The 19,966-nt window shown below is 39.8% G+C and overlaps 1 protein-coding gene across 1 annotated transcript in view; it reads right to left on the minus strand.

Moving 5' to 3' along the window:
• The window catches only part of LOC141127440 (ovochymase-2-like), a 96,490-nt gene that overhangs the window by 68,250 nt on the left and 8,274 nt on the right, over window positions 1-19,966 (minus strand). The window contains exons 5-12 of the mRNA XM_073613877.1: window positions 15,286-15,377; window positions 13,630-13,765; window positions 11,479-11,742; window positions 10,152-10,370; window positions 8,271-8,411; window positions 7,314-7,550; window positions 3,863-4,048; window positions 2,268-2,377 (exon numbers count right to left, since the gene is read on the minus strand). Of these exons, the coding sequence (XP_073469978.1) occupies window positions 2,268-2,377; window positions 3,863-4,048; window positions 7,314-7,550; window positions 8,271-8,411; window positions 10,152-10,370; window positions 11,479-11,742; window positions 13,630-13,765; window positions 15,286-15,377 (1,385 nt within the window). The remainder of the gene's footprint in view (window positions 1-2,267; window positions 2,378-3,862; window positions 4,049-7,313; window positions 7,551-8,270; window positions 8,412-10,151; window positions 10,371-11,478; window positions 11,743-13,629; window positions 13,766-15,285; window positions 15,378-19,966) is intronic.

Consider the following 19,966-nt stretch of genomic DNA (forward strand, 5'->3'; position numbering starts at 1 on the left):
TCCAGTGATCGTGTGCTAAAAAAATTACTACTGGTAGAAGAAGAGAGCTGAGCTCATCAGTCTGCTACTTCTCCTATCACTGTCCAATCACAGGCTGGGGGAGGGATAGGACCAGTAAGTGTTACTTAAAGTGATTGTAAATGATCACCTTGTAAAACAACCCATTCAGTTTAAAATAGAAATGAAAGGCAAAACATTTGTGTATAGATATAAAAAAAAATTATAAATACATTTTTTTCCCTTTTTTTATAAGTGATCACATACTGTCTGTCCTCAGCTTCATAAGAGCTGGGGGGAGGAGAAGAAGCAGAAGAACACTAAGCTTCCCAGTGACAGGCAGTGTAAGGGGGGGGGGTATCAGGACAAGTCTGATTATTGGAAGAGAGCAGCCTGAGTTCCCAGCATAGCTAGAGAACTGACTATGCTGAGCTCTCCTGCTTAGTGTGGTCAGTTTTTAATAGGAAAGCAAGGGGACTAGCAGGAATGCCAGAGATTTGACACAAAGGAAGCAATTCAAAGAGAACAGGATACTTTCTCATACATGTACAGTACATAGCACAGCAGGCACATATCAGACAGTGGCGGCCCGACCATATGGGGCGCCACCCCCTATTCCATATGCCCGGCCCGTAATCTACTTGCAGGGCACCGGATGCATGAATTCCAATAGGGTTTTTTTTTTAAGCACATGATTAGACTGAGGCTCTAATTGGCTTCAAAAAAGGTAGGGCTCAGGGGGCAGGGTACAGTGCCACAGCCCAGCTCCCTCTCATGCCTTGGCCCCATTGTCACATGCAGACCCCGCAGAGTGGGGGGTGGGGTGCCTGCAGCAATCGCCTCCTTCCCATTCATCTTGGCGTATTGGCATGGCATTAGTTTAGCACCAGCCGCCACTGATATCAGAAATCTGAAATGTTGGGGTAGCAAAAGCTTTAACTGTAGTATGGAAAAATCAGGTCTCTGAGATAGTTATGCTATCTGGCTGAAATGTGTAAATCTCAGGACTGGATGAACAGACATACAAATCCTGTGGCAGCTCACTTATGTGTTATTCCTTTGTGTATTCAACTGTTTGCCTGGAGTTCAGTTTTAACAGATAAAGAACAGAAATCTGAGAATATTGTAATGGTATAACACTTTCAAAGTGTCTTGATTTTATTAAATAGTAAAGCCTGACATAAAAAATGTAAACAGGAAATCTCTAATATTCAGAACTCTGATATATATGCTTGACCTTATCGGATGTTTGAAAGTATCCGTTAATGAAGTGGCAGAAAGTAGCAACACTTCGGGTGCTTTCACACCAAAGCCTCGGCGGTAAAGCGCCGCTATTTTTAGAGGAGCTCTACCGTCGTTTTAGCGGCGCTATTCAGCCATTAGCGGGGTGCTTTTAAAAGGGTTAAAACCACTGGCAAAGCGGTGCCTTGCCGGCCGTTAGGCGGTGCTGCCCCATTGATTTCAATGGGCAGGGGTGCTTTAAGAGCGGTGTATACACCGCCCCTACAGCGCTGCAAAGATGCTGCTTGCAGGACTTTTTTTTACTGTCCTGCAAGCACACCACACACTGGAGAGACAGGAGAGGCTCTTTACAGGCACTATTTTTAGCGTTATAGTGCCTGTAAATCGCCTCAGTGTGAAAGCAGTCTAATGCCCTGTACACAAGATAGGATTTTCCGATGGAAAATGTGTGATAGGACCTTGTTGTCAGAAATTCCGACCGTGTGTAGGCTCCATCACACATTTTCCATAGGAATTTCCGACACACAAAGTTTGAGAGCTTGCTATAAAATTTTCCGACAACAAAATCCGTTGTCGGAAATTCTGATCGTGTGTACACAAATTCGACGCACATAGTGCCACGCATGCTCAGAACAAATTAAGAGACGAAAGCTATTGGCTACTGCCCCGTTTATAGTCCTGACGTATGTGTTTTATGTCACCGCGTTCAGAACGATCAGATTTTCCGACAACTTTGTGTGACCGTGTGTATGCAAGACAAGTTTGAGCCAACATCCGTCGGAAAAAATCCATGGATTTTGTTGTCGGAATGTCCGATCAATGTCCGACCGTGTGTACAGGGCATTAGTGTTGTGAAATCCATTTAGTGCTGGTCATTAAAAATGATATTTCTCCAGTGCACTAAAACTTCTCTGCATGTTAATGCTAATCCTTCCCTGGAGATAGGCAGTTTATAAGAGTTAATATGAATTATATCACGGCCAAGCACTTGTGTACTTTGCATTTTAATTTAGTGATTATACTCTTACCTGCATGGACACTTGCCAAGGCCAGGTGTGGGGAACAGCACGTTCTCCATTGACTATTCTGGTATTGATCTGGGGGGGATAAGTGGGCAGTCCACACTTGGATGGCCAATCTGCAAACAATAGAAAAATTAAAAGAAATTACAAAAAAAACTACAGTACATAAAGTAATATGGAGCTAGGTATACATTGAATACTACGTGGTAGATTGAAGTAAAGATTAAAGTAAAGATGACCTTTCTGGGACAAAATCAGTCGTAAATCATAACATGTGGGGGTACAGGGCTTTAAAGAGAAAAAATGTGTGAAACTTCAATTAAGCTCTCACCTAAAATACAGAAGAAATAGTTATATGAATTGATGTGTTGGAAATGCTATGTTTTCTTTTGACAGCAATCATTATTTCAAGCAAAGACAGCAGGAATTGGTGGAAACTATCCAAGCTACCTCTGGCCTCCTCAAATGACCTGCTGTTATAGTTTGTACCATATTTTATGCTGCCCAGTGAAATGTGCAAAAAAAAATATACTGGATGAAAACATCCTGACAGTTTATCATCTGTAATCTCCTTTTGAACTTTCTCAAAATTTTGAAACATCGCTTGAATTACAGACAGTTCTAGGTTACATATATACAGTGTATGTGTGTGTGTGTGTGTGTGTATATATATATATATATATATATATATATATATATATATATATATATCCACCTCCTCAAACTCAATCTGTCCTCCTAACTTCTTCAATGGCACAACTATCAGTACCTCCCCACATGCTAGGGTGCTAGGTTTAATTCTGGGCTCTGAACTCTTCTTTCTGCCCCACATCCATTCACTGTCCAAATCTTGCTTCCTCAACCTCCATACCATCTCTCAAATATGACCCTCAATAACAATCAACACCACACAGCTACTAATTCACTCCCTGATTATCTTACACCTTGGCAATTGTAACTCCCTCCTCCTATTTATCCACCTTACCAACCATTCTGTGTCTGCTACCCTTCTCTGCCAATCTTTCCATTGGCTTCTGCTCACTCAACGAATAAAACTAAAATACAAACATAAACTTACAAAGCCATCCACAACTCGGCCCCCAGCTACATCAACAACCTTGTCTCAAAATACAAACCACACTCTTCACTCTTCCCAAGACCTCCTGCTCTCTAACACCCTTGTCACATCCTCCCCAGCTCATCTCCAGGACTTCCCCAGAGCCTCTCCCATCCTCTGAAATTCCTTACGTCAATCTGTTCGACTATCTCCTACTCTGTTTGCTTTATGTGATCCCGGAAAACGTACCTCTTCAGACAGGCCTATCTTGTCTCTAACTAATAAACTGTACTATTAGTTTCTCCGCCAGCTCTAGTTTCAGTTTTTACCTTTTGTATCACTTGACCTGCCCTTTTAGATTGTTAGCTCTAACAAGCAAGGCCCTCTGATCCCTCTAGTATTGAATTGAATTGTACCCTTACTGTTTGCCTCCACTTTGTATTGCACAAAGTGCTACACAAACTGTTAGCGCTATATACACCCTGTATAATAATATTGCATCAAACTTCAGGTCTGCAGTGGTAACTAAGTTATTGGGTGTTACCGATTGTTATACGGTCCCAAGGATTGGGTGTTTCTGGTGCATCTGTGGGCGGTGCCTGCAGCGGATTGGTAGTCCAGTAGCCTCGGAATCCTGATCCTTCTGTGAAGAGGTCGCTGGAGAATCTGATTGTGATGATATTGCTCTGACTAGTAATGGTGTTTGGGATTGTAATTCCACAGAAAGGACCTAAAAAGAACATAGAGCAATCATTCAAATATTTCTCTTTACTTAATATTTTCTGTCACATGAGGCAATATGCTAGTCATTAACTGAAATGAAATAAACTGGCAATCTTACTCAAACAACTCAGTAAACTTTCATGACACAGTCTGAGCCTGAATAAGAAAAGCCTATGGGTGGTTCAGTCAAAAAACATACAGATTACCTAAATAATTTGTATTTAGTAATCAGTTTTAGTATGTCTCAAATATTACTTTGAGCTACTGTATATCAATAAATTTAAGAAGTTTAACTGCTAGATAAAATAGTTTAGACATCAAAAGATTTAAAGTAAACAACTTAATTTGCAATGCCTGCATTTTGCTTTGTATACATCTTTCATAAAACATTTTTTAGCACAATGTCTACATTTAAGAATCAGTAAATAAAATTCAAAAAGATAAAAACACACACACACACACACACACACATATATATATATATATATATATATATATATATATATATATATATAGTTGATATATAGTAAGAATTTATTATGATGATTTGAACCACTTTGGGATCTACAGGTATAAACAGTTTGTTGAATGAATGTGAGTGACAAACATCCGCTCAGCTACAACAAAAATTGCTATATTCTATGTTATAGTGCTATCTTATATGATCGAAGCCCACCTAAATATGGTACTTAAAAACAAATACTGTATTTTGGTTACAGGGTGGCGCTTTGATTATACTAGTTCAATAACGGTAAGTATCGCTGTAGCTGAGAAGATGTGTGTCACATTCAGCATACTGTTTCTGCATGGACCCCTTTGTGCCCGAAACAATTTTTTAATCTTTTCTCAAAAAAAAAAAAATCTGCTTTTTTGTTTGGTACAAAATCACCTTAAACCACCAAACAATTACATGTTTTCTGAAAGCAGAGGCCCTGGAGAATAAAATGGTGGCAGTTGCCATTATTCATGTCACGCAATATTTGTGTTACTGTTTATCAAATCTATATTTTCAGGGAAAATGCACTAAAATGAATTAGTAAAGTTAATGGATACCTAATATGTTAAGCCTTAAAATTGTGTGTACCTGTGAAATGACAAACACTTTGGTATCCAAAATTGTCTATAGGCAACACTTTAAAAGCCATTACAGATTATCAGTATCCCCCTCATTGTTTCTTTTATGCAGCTTTTACAGAAGGGAATGGAAGGTGGGTAGGAGGGGTCCACACTGAATATAGGGGAACCTTGCCTGAAGTGTAAGATCCACTTTAAAGGAGAATTCACTAAGGGTGAAGCTGTCCTTTGCAGTAAATGTATACTCAAAGTTAAGAAAAAGCTATGTAAAAACTTGATGATGCTTTCTATCCAGGGGACCATTGTTTATAGACACCCACAAAAAATGCATCAAATGTCCCAACACTAAAATTTAGAAGTGTAAATGATAGCCTTAGGGTATGTTTCTTCCTGGTAAGGATAAGTTAAGAGTATAGATTCAAATGATTGGATAGGATTAAAGGGAACCTGTAGGAGTAAGTATTACAGGAGTTGATTTACTAAAACTGGAAAGTGCAAAATCTGGTGCAGCTCTGCAATGAACCTAATCACCTTCCAGGTCAAAGCTTAAAGTGGATGTAAACCCAAAAAAAAAGTTAATCTATCTCTGAGCAATCCTCTTTTATTGTTCAGTGAGATAAATCTTGACAAACAGAGAAGAACTTTGTCAAATATTCTCCCTTGCTGTGAGTGACAGGTGATTTACATATCTCGTGCACTAGCCTAAGACATGCATTATTTTTTAATTCCCTCCCCCACTCCTTTCTTCAGCAGCTCTGCAAGGATTGGCTGTTCCACACCTCAGCATGATTTAGCATGCTGAAGTCATGTGGTTACTTTCCTGTCTTTTCACTGGATATTAGTGATCACAGCAGAAGTTCAGTGTAAGAAATACACAGGAGAAAATGCATATTGACAAGGAGTGTAGAGGTGGGCGGGGAGTCTACTGACATCACGACTCCACCCACCGAGCTCCAGACAACAGACCCACCCACAGAATCTGCAGTTTTTCGGGTCTCATAACAGACAGATGGGAGACATTTGACAGGTAAAGATACATGCAGGAGGCATGTATATCCTTATAGATAACCCCTATGGCAGTAGTTTAGAAAGGATGACATTGAGTTTACATCCACTTTAATTTAACAATCTGAAATTAAAAGCTGATTTGCTACCATACACAGGTGTACCAGATTTCGCACTCTCCAGTCTTAGTAAATTACCCCCAAAGTCTTTCTGAAATCATTCATATATCCATCCCAGTGGAACCTTTAGCAAAGCTTTATAATAACATTTGAGAATACCTATAATAATTACAAATATTTTTACAAATATTTTACTATGCATTCTTAATTATCAGTTATTTTAGGTTGGAGAGAAGCTAAGGAGTAATCGACAGCAATGTACATCAAAGGAATGCTTCTACAGAAGTCTGCTATGTCAGTGGTCATCAACCCTGTCCTCAGGGCCCACCAACAGGTCAGGTTTGCAAGATAACTGAAATACATCACAGGTGATATCATTTGCTTCTCAGTGATTGCAGTATTCTAGTCTGCATCTCCCCAAGGTAATACATAAAACCTGGCCTGTTAGTGGGCCCTGAGGACAGGGTTGATGACCACTGTGCTATGTGGAAAAAAATATTGCCTCAGCATAATAACCAGATTATTTTAAATACCTTTACCTTTGATAACATCCTAAATCACTTATCTTTGTCATGTTTTTGATAATAATTTTATGTAAAACTGCTTGTCTGTTAGGATTATTGGTACTTTTTTTTAGAGGAACTAGCATCAGATATATTTTCAGTTATATACTTGCACTTTGAGTAATGTGCAAGTGTAGAACTTACAGGTGTTTACACTCTCTGCCAGAGATCACAGTGCTCGGTTTGACATGGATTTTCTTTCCAAAAGGATTGAGCCATGTTTGTTCAAGGACCTACCAAGGTCAGCATATACTTTCTTCATTGAGATGATGCCTCAGAGATGGCAGAATCATGTAAACCCTTATGCCAGTGTTTGGTTGTGTTCACAAATGTCTGACAGATCAGCCTATATATATATATTTATACACACACTTTCTATTTTTTACACTTTTTTGTACTGCGCCATAGCAGATCACTTCTAATAGTGATCTATTGGTGGCTGCATATATCAATCTCTAGAATTTAATGGCTTCCACCTCACACTCTTTTGGTGTAGATTGAAAACACTCACCATATTTTACTGTCTTTTCTGAAACCTCTTCATACGCAGCTACATAATCATAGCACAATTTGCTGGTCAGGTCTGGATCTTCCATGTTAAAATGAGAGAATTTAATGGTCACCCTTTTTCCTTGGGGAACCTGTATGTGCCAGAGACACAGCTGGTTGGGCTTATAAGCATAAGGCCAGTTTGGAGATTTAAAAACACCATTCTCTTCAGTGGAGCTCCCACCACAGGACTGGATTTCTGTAATAACAATATTTAAACACACACATATATATAATTTTTTTTTACGCACTAGCAGAATTAAAGAGATTAGCAAAAGGATGCTACATAGGGTTAGGTATTGATAGAAGCAGGCAAATATAGAGTTAAGTATCTTTTGTTGGCTGAGTAGTTTAGTAAGGTTTCAAGACATCTCAGGTCTGTTTTTCAGACACAGTAGGTAGCCATGAACTGCCTTGAATAGTGTTAATTTTCATTCTACCTGGTCAGAGGTGTGTAACACTGAACGATTGTGTTGTTTCACGTACAGCCAGCATTACAGAAAATAACAGATTTATACAATAGATAGAAGTCACAAGACTGCTCTAACTGCTAATGAAAAAAGGTATTTAGCAGTTTATATTTACTAAAATAATTGCATTTCCATGTTCTGTGTACTGTGGGAGACCAGATATAGTGAATGCAGGGTCCTGGTTTCGGTAACACTTTAACATAACTGAATGCTATACAGAATTCAGAAATACCTTTTTTGTGATGTAATGATAAGTTGTATTATCAGGGACAAACATATGTATGCAGATAGGTTATTATAGCTGTCACTACGGGGATCTAATGTTTATGTGAAACTCTGAAAACTAAAGAGCTGCAATAATAATAATAATTAGCATAACATTTTGGTACATAGTCCCTATGTGAAATTTGATGCTATAAACTGTAAAGTGATTGTGCTTTCGTAAGCACCTTCAATGTCATCTGGATAGACCTCTTCCCATTTGACTTCAAATCCATGATCTGATCTCACAGTGTCTGTAGAAAAATTCAGGAACAGTTTGTTGCTGGAGGTGATGATCGTAGGAGGCTTCAGATACCCACAGTAAGTCCCTGAAATGAAAATGCAGAGAATGCTGTAATAACAAAAAGACAGCGAGCCAACATTAACTGCAGTCTACCCAACAATGATATTTCAGTTACTGGTGAACAATGCCATCCTGAATTCTTATTGCACTTACAGTTAAATTCTTATTGCAGAACACTCCAGCAGCTTAATATCACCACCCATGACTTGAATCTCCAAGTTGCACTAAAAGTTTTTTATCAAATAAGCCATATATATGGTGATGCACCACAGAGGTAAAATGAATGGCAGTAAAAGCAGTGTTTTATGTAAAATTGAAGAGAGTAAAGTGGGTCTAAACTAACATAAAAATTAAATTGAAAAAGTGAAGATTTGCTATGTTTATAGGAAACAATTAGAAATGATAATTGTTCCTTAGCAGTACCCTGACAAATAAATGTATATTTTGTCTTAAATTCCACCTAAAAGGTCAGTAAGAGGGCAAAGATCAGCTGCAGGAAAACCTCATGACTAGTCCTTTCATCCTCTACCTGTCATTTTTGGGCACTTCAAGAGTTCATTTTTCTTCAACGGTATTGTAGCTGTATTAGTGCTTTTGCACCAACACTGTTGAGTATAGTCCGCAATACTTATTTAATTTGCACAAACAGCTAATTTTTCAGGAAAGCTATCAGGGGGTCTACCTCCTTCTTCTTGGTCTAAGCAGTACTGATACATACAGGTTTAGCAAAATGTTGAGACAAGACTGCAATTACGATATTCTAAGAAAGGGTCAAAACATAGGGTAATAAGGAGTCGAGAAGTGGACTAAGGAATGGCTGGAGTTGGGGAGGGGGAACACAGAGGTTAAAAAAGTAAAATAAAACAAAACAGAAAAAACTGTCTGGTTGCGGTTTGGGAAGCTGAGATCGGAATTTAGTCCAGTCTTTTGTTTAAATGTAGCTGTTTAAGATACTTAGTGATTAGGAAACGTAATGGCATCCAGTTAGAGTTTACATCTATTTTAACCAGTTTGTTGCTGATCTGTTTCTATGTAATATCATTGGCTTTTTTTATAGTGTTTAGTAGAGTAACAAAAATGATTTGTTAAATATTTTTGAAGCAAATTACTCAGGCTCTAATCATGTACTTTAAAAAAACAAAACACCCATTGGAATCCATGCGTCTGGTGCATGTAGATAAGGGGCCGGGCGCATGGATTAGGGGGGTGGCGCCCCTGCGCCCCTTATGGACAGGCCACTACTAACCAGTAATAAAATATCAGTGGATATGAATGCAGCATGCCAGAACTTGTAAAGAGATCAGGCTAATTAACCACTGAACTGATTTTTTTTACTTTGATTTTTTTACAGAACACTGAAGATGACTTGCAATGACTGTACTCTGCCATTTGACTCACTGGAGTAGATAAAGGAGGAGTGTGTGTTCACAGTTCTCAATTCGATCATCTAGTGGACTATGGGCCAACTCCTGTTTTTTATAATGCCTTTTTCACATGATTGGGTATTCAAAGTGAACACTACATGCCAAACGAACTTTCTATTCTTTTAGTAAGTCAACACTATAAAATATTCCTGAAAAACCTCCAGAAACAGAAGTCATATGATGCTGCACTGTCATGATGTAAATGTAGTCAAATTTGTATCATATTTCATGAGTGAACTGACTAATGTGCTGTACACATTTAGCATATTTATTTTATAGAATATAAAAGATAGGATTTGGTGCTTGCTTTGTTGTTTTACCCCTAATTTCATAGTATTTACCTATGGCATCTGCACTATCAGATATCTCCAGTTTGTCATTGCATGATCCTAGTTCCCCATCCACAGCAAATTGAGTAAATGCCAGTTTAATAAGAAAACCTGGAGTAACAGAGATAACCCAGCTACAGTGGAGATTCGAAGGGTAGGGGTCTGGATAGTTCATGGAGTGAAGGAAGCCTTTACGACCTACTTGTAGAGAATTGCTTCCACAACCAGAATCTGCAAAAAATAAACATAGAACATGGTTTTTCAATTGTGAAGAAGTTAAGTTATCAAGCTCTATGGTTATAAACTGAATACAAATAGGTTTGGAAAACAGCATGTTAAAAAGAAATTAAAATGATAAATTAAATGTCATAAGTATGTCAAATATCTAGTAAAGATATCAAATTACTGACTACGAAGACTGGGCAGCACACACAATGACGTCAGCACGTCAGCTCCTCCCGGCCAGTGCCTTTATCCGGGGGTGATTTAGGGAAACGGCATTAGTCCCTTGGGAGGAGCTGACGTGCTGACATCATCGCGTGTGCTGTCCAAGGGACGGGCGTTCGTACAAGCCGGCCGGCTGCTATGTTGTTTTACTTCCTGGATATTGTAAGTGTTATTTTAATTATGAATAAATGATGGTCCATCAGAATTACGCTATGGTGAACCTTTTTATTTTTTAGAACATCTGAACGGCATCTTTATTTGACCACCTGTATCTGAATCCGGGACTCGGGTGACTTGGGCTGTATGCTGACCACTTCCTAAGAATCTGCCGGGGCATCGGTTTCCCTAAATCTCCCCCAGAAAAAGGCCCTGGCCGGGTAATTGGTCGCAGGCTTACATAGCTTGCCTTGGGGTAAGCGTGCATTCTGTGTGGTGTTATCACTGTGGTTGCAGTGGAGGACTCATTTTATACCTAATAATCATTTATCTACACCTTGGTTATGCAATTTGAGCATGACCAGCTACACACTGAAGAATATCTTCACCTTTGATAAACTTCAATATATTTCAATGAACTTTATATTAAAATTATTGTCAATCACTACTGGTTTAATATTTGTCACATCTTTTTAGCGCTGCTACATTTTTTCTATTTTATTTGTGTATGTATCCCACTTTAGCAGCTGCTTCTAGTTTTTATTTTATTTCATTTAATGCAGTTATAGCGCGGTATATTTTTTACTTTTTTGATGGATATAGGTCTTTTTTTAGTATTTTTATACCTCTTAAAAGTGGCATTTTTTTAAATAAAGCTTTGAGCAAATAAAACAATGCTTATTTTGTTCAAATGTGTTATTGAATTGCATTTCTATAATTCCCTAAGAATAGTTACTGAGTTTGACAATTGCAGTATGTAGCAAAGATGAAATAAATGTATAATCACCAATATAAGCAGTAGTGGTAGTAGCGGAGGCAGAAGTGGTAGTAGTTGGAATAACACTCCCTTGAAACCCAACATATTTAGCATGGAATATTCCTCGAGTCCCCTGTGGATTTGGTCTATAACGAACAATCATTTTGTTTCCAGAAGAAGCAACAGGATCAGGAATTTCTTTTCCACAAAAGTGTCCTGTAAGTAATACAGTATCTAGTTTAATTTATACAGGGAAAACTGTATTTATGAACTAAAGTTCACACAGACATTTTAGTAGTTAAAAAAAAAAATGTTCAGTTATGTCAGAATGAAGTCTGTCTGTCTTGTACTTGTAATATCAACTCAGGTGAAAGGGGTACTGGCATATTCCTGAGAGAGCCATGGATAACATACAAAATCCTATACAGCCAGTCACTGGTACCTTTGCAAACAGTCCGTTGGGGGAGTCAGCAGTGATCTGGTGCTATCCATATATGATAATCAATAATATTTTCATGACTATATGAGCAGATCACAAACTAAAAATCATGGTGGATCTGTCTGTCCTCTTTTTTTTTTTAATCAGGTAGTTCTTTATTGAACAAGTTTAGGTACAGCTAATAGTACCAGCATACAGATTTGACAGCAGAAATATTGATTCCATCCTGAAGGTAGATGTGGCACAAGTACAAGCCATACAAAGTATTGTTTCTTTTTCTTTTTTTTTTTAGATGAACAAACAACCAAAAGCAAAGTATTGTTTCTTTTTCTTTTTTTTTTTTAGATGAACAAACAACCAAAAGCAAAAACCTTACACGGCAAGACATACCATGATAAATGTATAAATAATTGACATAATTTATCCAGGACTATGTCAACGGCGTGAAGCAGCCCATAGATTATGCAGTGGAAAGGAAATTGCTTGATTCCCCCTTCAATATAGTCAGTGTTAATGGAGGCATTCCTGCCACAGCACTGTTGTGTTCTGCCAGTGGGAAGCCTTCCCTGCCAGCAGAACACAATGATCACTGCTAGCAGCTGTAGCCGCCAGCAGTGATCACATAAAAAAAATTCCATCAGGGTGGTTGTACTGAAGTTGATCGATGGATCAACTTCAGTACAACCAGCCTGCCCATAGATAGAGTGAATCTCGGCTGGTTCCTGCTGAACCAGGTGAGATCCGATCCATCTATGGCCGGCTTTTGATATAAAGTACTGTATCTGATCCCTAGCACTATCTCAATAAATCATGGAGAATCAACTGAGGGGGAGCTAGTCCTGGACTATCCAGACAATTTTTCCAGATAGACATACATTTCTTTGGGGAGTTACAGTTTGGTAGGTTAGTTTTTTGCATATTAGGGTGGAGTTCACCGGTTCAATCCACTGCTGTCTGGTGAGGGTATGAGGTGATAACCAAATGTGAGCTATCATTTCATGGGCATTGTAAAGAAGCATTGCCACTGCAATATGACTTGAGGGAGTAAACAATTCCTTGTCTACCGAATCCAGAAGGCATACCACTTGGTCTGGTGGAATAAGAGTAATAAATACCGATGATATTTATTTAATAATTGATAATTGATTATTTTGGACATCACAAGAACATGTGTATCAAATCACCCACATCTCCGTTAGATTTGGGGTACAGAGTGGAATCCCTCCTGCCCCATATAAAAAATGAGTCATGGCTCCTCAAGAGTTAAGGTAGGATGGAGAGCTTAAGCCTGAAGCGTATGGCGCAGTTGTGGATACCCAAAAAACTGCCCTCTTGGGATATCAAATTCTGTTTGTAAAGTAGTGAAGAATTTCAACATATTTGAAGAATAAGTTTGAGCAATAAAGCGGACTCCCAAGGCATGGCAGGAATGATCCAAGTTTCTCCTTGAATATGGAAATGTTGCACTGTGGCACATATATTATGAAGTAATTGTTTCTTTTTTATGGGAAAAGGGGAATAACATTTTATTTGTCATAACAAATATTTGCTCTTTTTAGAAAAAAGTCCCACTTCAGACATTTATGCCTGCTTTTCAGACACTACATGGGTTTAATGATGCTTGGTGATACACTAAATGCAGGGATTTCTAAGGCTTACTACTACATTTGAAAGAAAAAAACAAGACACACCTAATTTTTGTGCTCCTTTCTCTTCTCCATCAAAAACTTCAACCATCTCTGTACATCCAACTGATCCTGCAGTTGCAAGGTCAAATGTTGTAAAGGATAATTTAACTCTGTAGCCAGAATCAACCGTGATTTTCCACTGTAAAAATATTAAAAATATAGAACAAATAAATCTTTAAAATGTATAATTACTGATGGCTTTTTATTAAATAATAAGATAAAAATGTAATCCTTTAAAGTCACTATCTGGAAACAATTTGGCTCGAAACAAAGCCTTAGGCAGATTGTAGTTAGAAATAACACCACTAACTGGCAAAAACTGTGTTTCTGGTAACTCCCTCACCTCTCTGCTGACATTTTCCCTAAATGGCCACCTTGTCCCTGTTAACATTTATTTGCCCTCAGGCATGACATCTCTACTGCAGCCAGCTTCTGCTGCAGGTACATCCAGTCCACCCCTCTCCATCAGATGTAGATTGCAAGAAGGAGGCAGGCAACTGTCTGTTTATCTCACTGAGCCCAGGCCTAGTCCACTGGCATCTGACAACAGTGTGTACATGAGCTTCAGTGGCAGGAGGATCTGCTTAGGGGTAATGTGTCTTAGGTACGGTGGGCAGCAGAAGAGCATGTATAACTCCTACGATTGTACTCTGCCATTGAGTTGGCTGGGGTGAGGGCGAGGGTTAGAAAGATGAGGAATAGTGGCTCCCTTAAGATACAGAAACCCAGAGCCAAATGTCACAGGCACTGTGCCTGCCAGGGGTGCTGTATTTAGACATTGTCCAAACTGTGTTTGACTGCTAGGACCACAAACAATAGTTATTTTTTTGACAATCCAGTATAATCTTACTTGAAAAATCTCCTTTTATGTTGTCAGTATGTTTGTTGCCTGTCTGCCGGCCATCTCTTTCCTCAACTTCCTGGATTTCCTGCATGCTTTGCAGCTTTTCCTCTGCTGTTTACTTTCAATCTCTAAGGACTACATATCCCATGGTACTGTCTTCAACAGCTGCAGGTGGGAAGTCTCATTCAAAGCAATAGAAGGCTTATAGTTTCTGCAGCCATTCACATAGCCACTTGCATGTAATCGAACACCAATTACCTGTGAATAATCGGCACTGGGTTTATATTGTTTCCTTCCAGGGCAATCATCCACAGGTAATCGCAGCATGTTTGATTATATGCAAACAGCTGCAAATGGCTGTGAATGCTGTCAGCCATCTATTGCTTTTAATGTGATGGCTGTTCACAGAAAAACTCCACTATGTCTCTCACAAGAAATTGTAGTCGGCCCCAAATGCTGGGGTGAATAAGGCTTTATATGTAATTATATATTACTGAGAATATTATGTCCACAGTTACATCACAAGGCAGGCCTTAAGTGAGCATGTATTAAATATTTTTATTGTAAGTGATAATTACATTATTAAACAGTCCCGGGTGCTAAAATTGGTAGTTGTGATTGATTTGAATACAGCTGCATTCTTATTTCTATATGACACAATTAAAAGGGCGAAATAATGTCACACCTGGTCTCAATTCCCACATCTAGACAGGCAAAGTCAATACAGCATTTCATGAAAGCCTTTCAGCGCTCAGGGAATGAGAGGAGAGAGCCACACCACAAAGGACAGCCATTTGTCACACTTGTATAATTACCTGATACAGAACATAATTCGAGCTTCGATATATGCTTGGGGACTGGAACTCCCCAGTGTTGCCTTGTAAAATGCCTCCTCCTCCCACAATATCTGAAACAATAGATTTACCAAATATAATTTATCATAAATATAGTCACAGGCATGACTACATTAAGGTGTTTTTTTAAGCAAACTGATAGCACATGCTGTAATTTATTAAATCAATATAAAAAACTGCTATAAAGATATATGAACTTAACTAACAACTTTATATGTGACACTAACAGACAGGGGCATATCATGAAATGAGTGGGCCCGTGTGCAAGATAAAAAGTGGGCCTCAGGCACAGAAAAAAATGGGCGTGGCTTAAATTCCGCTAAATGTTGGGTGTTGCTAAATGGGGTGTGGTTTAATAGAGTCTGAGATGACTTACATAGTGCAGAATGCAGTAATGTTAAATAGGGAATGTACAGTGCAGAGTGTATGGCAGTGGGTAGTATGTGCAGGAGAGAAGTGGGGTGTGTTTGGTGGGTAGTATGTGCAGGAGAGGAGTGGAGTGTGTTTGGTGGTGGGTAGTATGTGCAAGAGAGGAGTACGGAGTATATGGAGGGTAGTATGTGCAGGAGAGAAATGCGGTGTGTATGGAGGTGGGTAGTATGTGCAGGGAGAGGGGTATGGAGTGTATGGAGATGGGTAGTATGTGCAGGAGAGGAGTGCAGAGTGTACAGCTGTGGATAGTATGTGCAGGGAGAGGAGTTTGGAGTGTATGGTGGTGGGTATTATGTGCAGGTAAAGAGTGTGGAGTGTATGGTGGTGGGTATTATATGCAGGTAAGGAGTGCGGAGTGAATGGTGGTGGGTATTATGTGCAGGTAAGGAGTGCAGAGTGTATGGAGGTGGGTATTATGTGCAGGTGAGGACTTGGAGTGCAGAGTGTATGTAGGTGGGTAGAATGTGCAGGTGAGGAGTGCGGAGTGTACAGTAGTGGGTATTATGTCCAGGGTTGTGTCAGTAGGGCAATGGACGTTGTCAGTAGTTTTTAAATTTAAATTTTTAAATTTTTTTTTGTATTTTTTTTTCATCTTTAAAAATGCTTTTTGGCGGCCAGTGGGTGGTGTCACTAGGGCGGTGGACTGTGTCAGTAGAGCAATTGACAGTGTCAACATTTTTTATATTTTTATTATTATTATTTATTTTTTTTTTTTTATTTCTTACAATTTATTTTTGTATTATTATTTTTTACCACAATGATTTGAGGGCGGGGTGGATTTGGATGGTGTCAGTAGTTTTTTTGTTTTTATTAGCTTATCTATTATTTTTTACAATTTAGTTTTTTTTTTTCTTTGATAGTTCTCTTAATATTTTTTTTTCACAGTGTTTCTAAGGAAGGGGGTGGGGGGGGGGGGTATGGTGCAGTGGACGGTGTCAGTAGTGCAGAGGTTGATGTCAGTAGAGCAGTGATTGGTGTCAGTTTTTTTTTTTTATGTATTTTTTTTACAATTTAATTTGATTTTAAACAAATTTTTTTTTTGGGGGGGGGGGCTGCAGCAGTGGACAGTGTAGGCAGGGCAGGGTGAGGGGTGTCAGTAGTTTTTAAATTTTATTTTTATACAATTATATTTTTTACACTTTTTTTACAATTTTATTTTTTCATACTTTTTGCAATATATATAGATATATCGATAAATATATATAGATATATCGATATATCTATATATATATCTATATATATAGATATATCTCTATATATATATATAGAGATATATCTATATATATAGATATATATATATATTTTTTTAATCAGCCTTGGTCTTTGGTGAGATATCAGGGGTCTACAGACCCCTGACATCTCCCCTTGGAGACAGAGAAAGAAACTGAGGACACAGTTTCCCTAGTCCATTCCTCAGCATTGAAAATGAATGGACAGAAGACAGTGGCTCCTGTCCATTCATAAACTGAAGCAGAGTAACACACAGGTTAACTGCTCAGTTATTACAGGTCATACAGAGCGTTCGGTAACAGTGTCCAATTTAGACAAGGAAGGGGCCAGTAAATGACATATCTACCAGGGCCCCTTCTTCTGCTCTCCATCCTGATACACCCCCCAGAAAGGAGAGGAGGGAAGCTGGCTGCGGGGGGACATGAGGGGAGGGAGCAGGAGGACACAGTGGGCCGGAGGAGAACGGGGAGCGGAGGAGGAGAACGGGAGGAGGAGGACATGGAGAATGAAAAACGGAAAGAACAGAAAGAACACGGGGAGCGGAGGAGGAGAACGGGAGGAGGAGGACATGGAGAACAGCCCAGGAGGATCGGTGTGGTGGGAGGGACAGCTGTAAGCACTGATAGCCACGGGAGGGAGAGGGGGAGAAGTGACTGTCACGCAGTGAGATCAATGCTTACAGCTCCTGCTGCATCGATCATCCCCGGCTGTGAACCGAGGGACAATCATCCATGTGTGCATGGTGGTTCACAGTGGGCCCCCCACTTTCGGAGGCCCGTGTGCAGTGAACACCCTGCACCCATGGAGGATACGCCACTGCTAACAGAGCTTGAGATATTAATGACATTCACTGTATCCGTAGCTGAGAACACAGTCCTAATTAAAACCTCAATAAAATATTAATAACAATGGGCAGTTTTTTGGGGGTGTGACCAGATGTGAGACGTGCTAGAGTAGAGCTCGGGAGCATCCGAACTTTCATCCTGCTTCATCCGACTGCAGGCCTGGTGACTTCACCACACATCTCACCTTCTCTGGCTCCATCCCAGGCATCCATCCCGGGGAGTATTTCCTGACTGGCTGGTCCTCTGGCATGTACTGCCGCCTGAAGCCTAGTCCGTGCCATGGCCCACCTCCTCTGGATGGCAACTGCCACATCTGTGGCCACAGCAATCCCCCTTGCTTCTCTCATCACACACTTATCACACTCACAGGCAGAGGCAGCTCACAGGCAGAGGCAGGAAGCTCACAGGCACAGGCAGCTCACAGGCACAGGCAGCTCACAGGCACAGGCAGCTCACAGGTACATACAGCTCACAGGTACAGGCAGCTTACAGGCACAGGCAGCTCACAGGCACAGACAGAGGCAGCTCTATTCAGACATGTTACCTTCCCTCAGGCTCTGAGCTACGTTGAAGAAGATGGAAGAGGTGGGTGGAGTGAATTTACTAGGCGCAATGGCTGAGCGCTCTGAATGCTGGGGCAGCCGCGGCCTCGGACGTCACTGGTTGCTAGACGCCGAGCGGCATGCGATTCTAGGAACCAGTGAAGTGCGCAGCTGACAGGATCGGCCCTACTGTGATCCAACCTGTACCTGACAGAAAAGCCTACTAAGTGGCGACGGCAGCCGGCGGGTAATCCTGACAACTTGACACTGCACGCTCGGACCGCCTGGGACCCATGGTTGAGCCGGCCCTGACCTAAGTCCCTAAGAAACAGAATACACAAACACAGATAATATTCTGCAAAGAATTAGAATTCACTATTTCAATCAGTGTCAATATGAGGTATCTCTTCAAACTTGACAACCGTGTTGTTCTGCTAACACCCCAGTGTAAGAACCAGCCCAGAGCTGGATGTACCAGGAAATTTCAGACAAGTGAACTGGGCCATTACAATGTGGCATATCATGCCATCTACATATTATTGACAGAGATTTCAGAGTAAATAGTGATACATACATATTTTCATAAGATCATGGCTCATTCCTTCTCGAGTTCAGTCAAGACTTTAGGCTTTTGTGGGATTTTTCTCTCCTCTCCAGATGGCTGAGCAGAGTGGTGAGGGTGGTGAGGGAGAGAAAGGTAGGGTGGGTATGCAAGGGTCGCTTTTAGGAGAACCTTTTTCTTTGCAATGTGTAGGCAAAGCATAGGTTTACTTTATGTCCAATGGCTGCTTTAAGAATGAAGTATGAAATATTGGGGAGGAGGGGGGTTGTTATGAGTTAAAGGATAGGTTAAGTGCTTAGGGTGTAGGAAAAATTACCAGTGTACTTTAGTGGTGGGAAACCAAATTATGGACATTATGGGAAACTGTAGGATTCCATGTTGGTTTAGCACCTAAAGCTTTGTGCCAAGAATTATTACCCTGCACACCAATAGGACCATGTACTGTACCCGTAGGACCAATTGTTGGGTGGAATCAATTTAATTTACTAGAGTGTTTCTGTACTGTAAACCTTCTGTTCAAACCTGGGAAAGTTGCCCTTAATGATTGTCTTTTCAAATGGAAACATTGAACATTGACTATATATCAACTTCTCATCTGTCAACTCTTTGAGAGGTCAAGAGCACAACCTCTTATTATTAAGAGAGCTGATTGCCCTGCAAGAGAGAGGAGATCAGTGAAATAGGCAGCAGGGAAGGTGAGTATAAACACTCTTCTTTTGCAGATCAATCATTTTGACATTTTAACCTCGGAATAGGGTTGCTTTTCCCATAGTTACAACACATTTAATATTATACCAGGGCAGAATACAATTCATGATACAACTTGCCTACTGCTCTTACTAGTGTATGTGTACTTCACCTGTATAGTAAATTTGTTCAGCAAGAACATTTTTTCCCCACAATCCATAAATAAAAGAAATAATAAGTTATAGTTGAGTAGTAATAATTATTCTTGGGCATCTTTGCTAGCAGGATTTTCGAAATCTTAAGAACAAAGATGGATCTATGGGCTCAAATAGGTTATCTATTTA

Source organism: Aquarana catesbeiana, linkage group LG01, assembly GCF_042186555.1.
Source record: "Aquarana catesbeiana isolate 2022-GZ linkage group LG01, ASM4218655v1, whole genome shotgun sequence".
NCBI classification, from domain to species: Eukaryota; Metazoa; Chordata; class Amphibia; order Anura; family Ranidae; genus Aquarana; species Aquarana catesbeiana.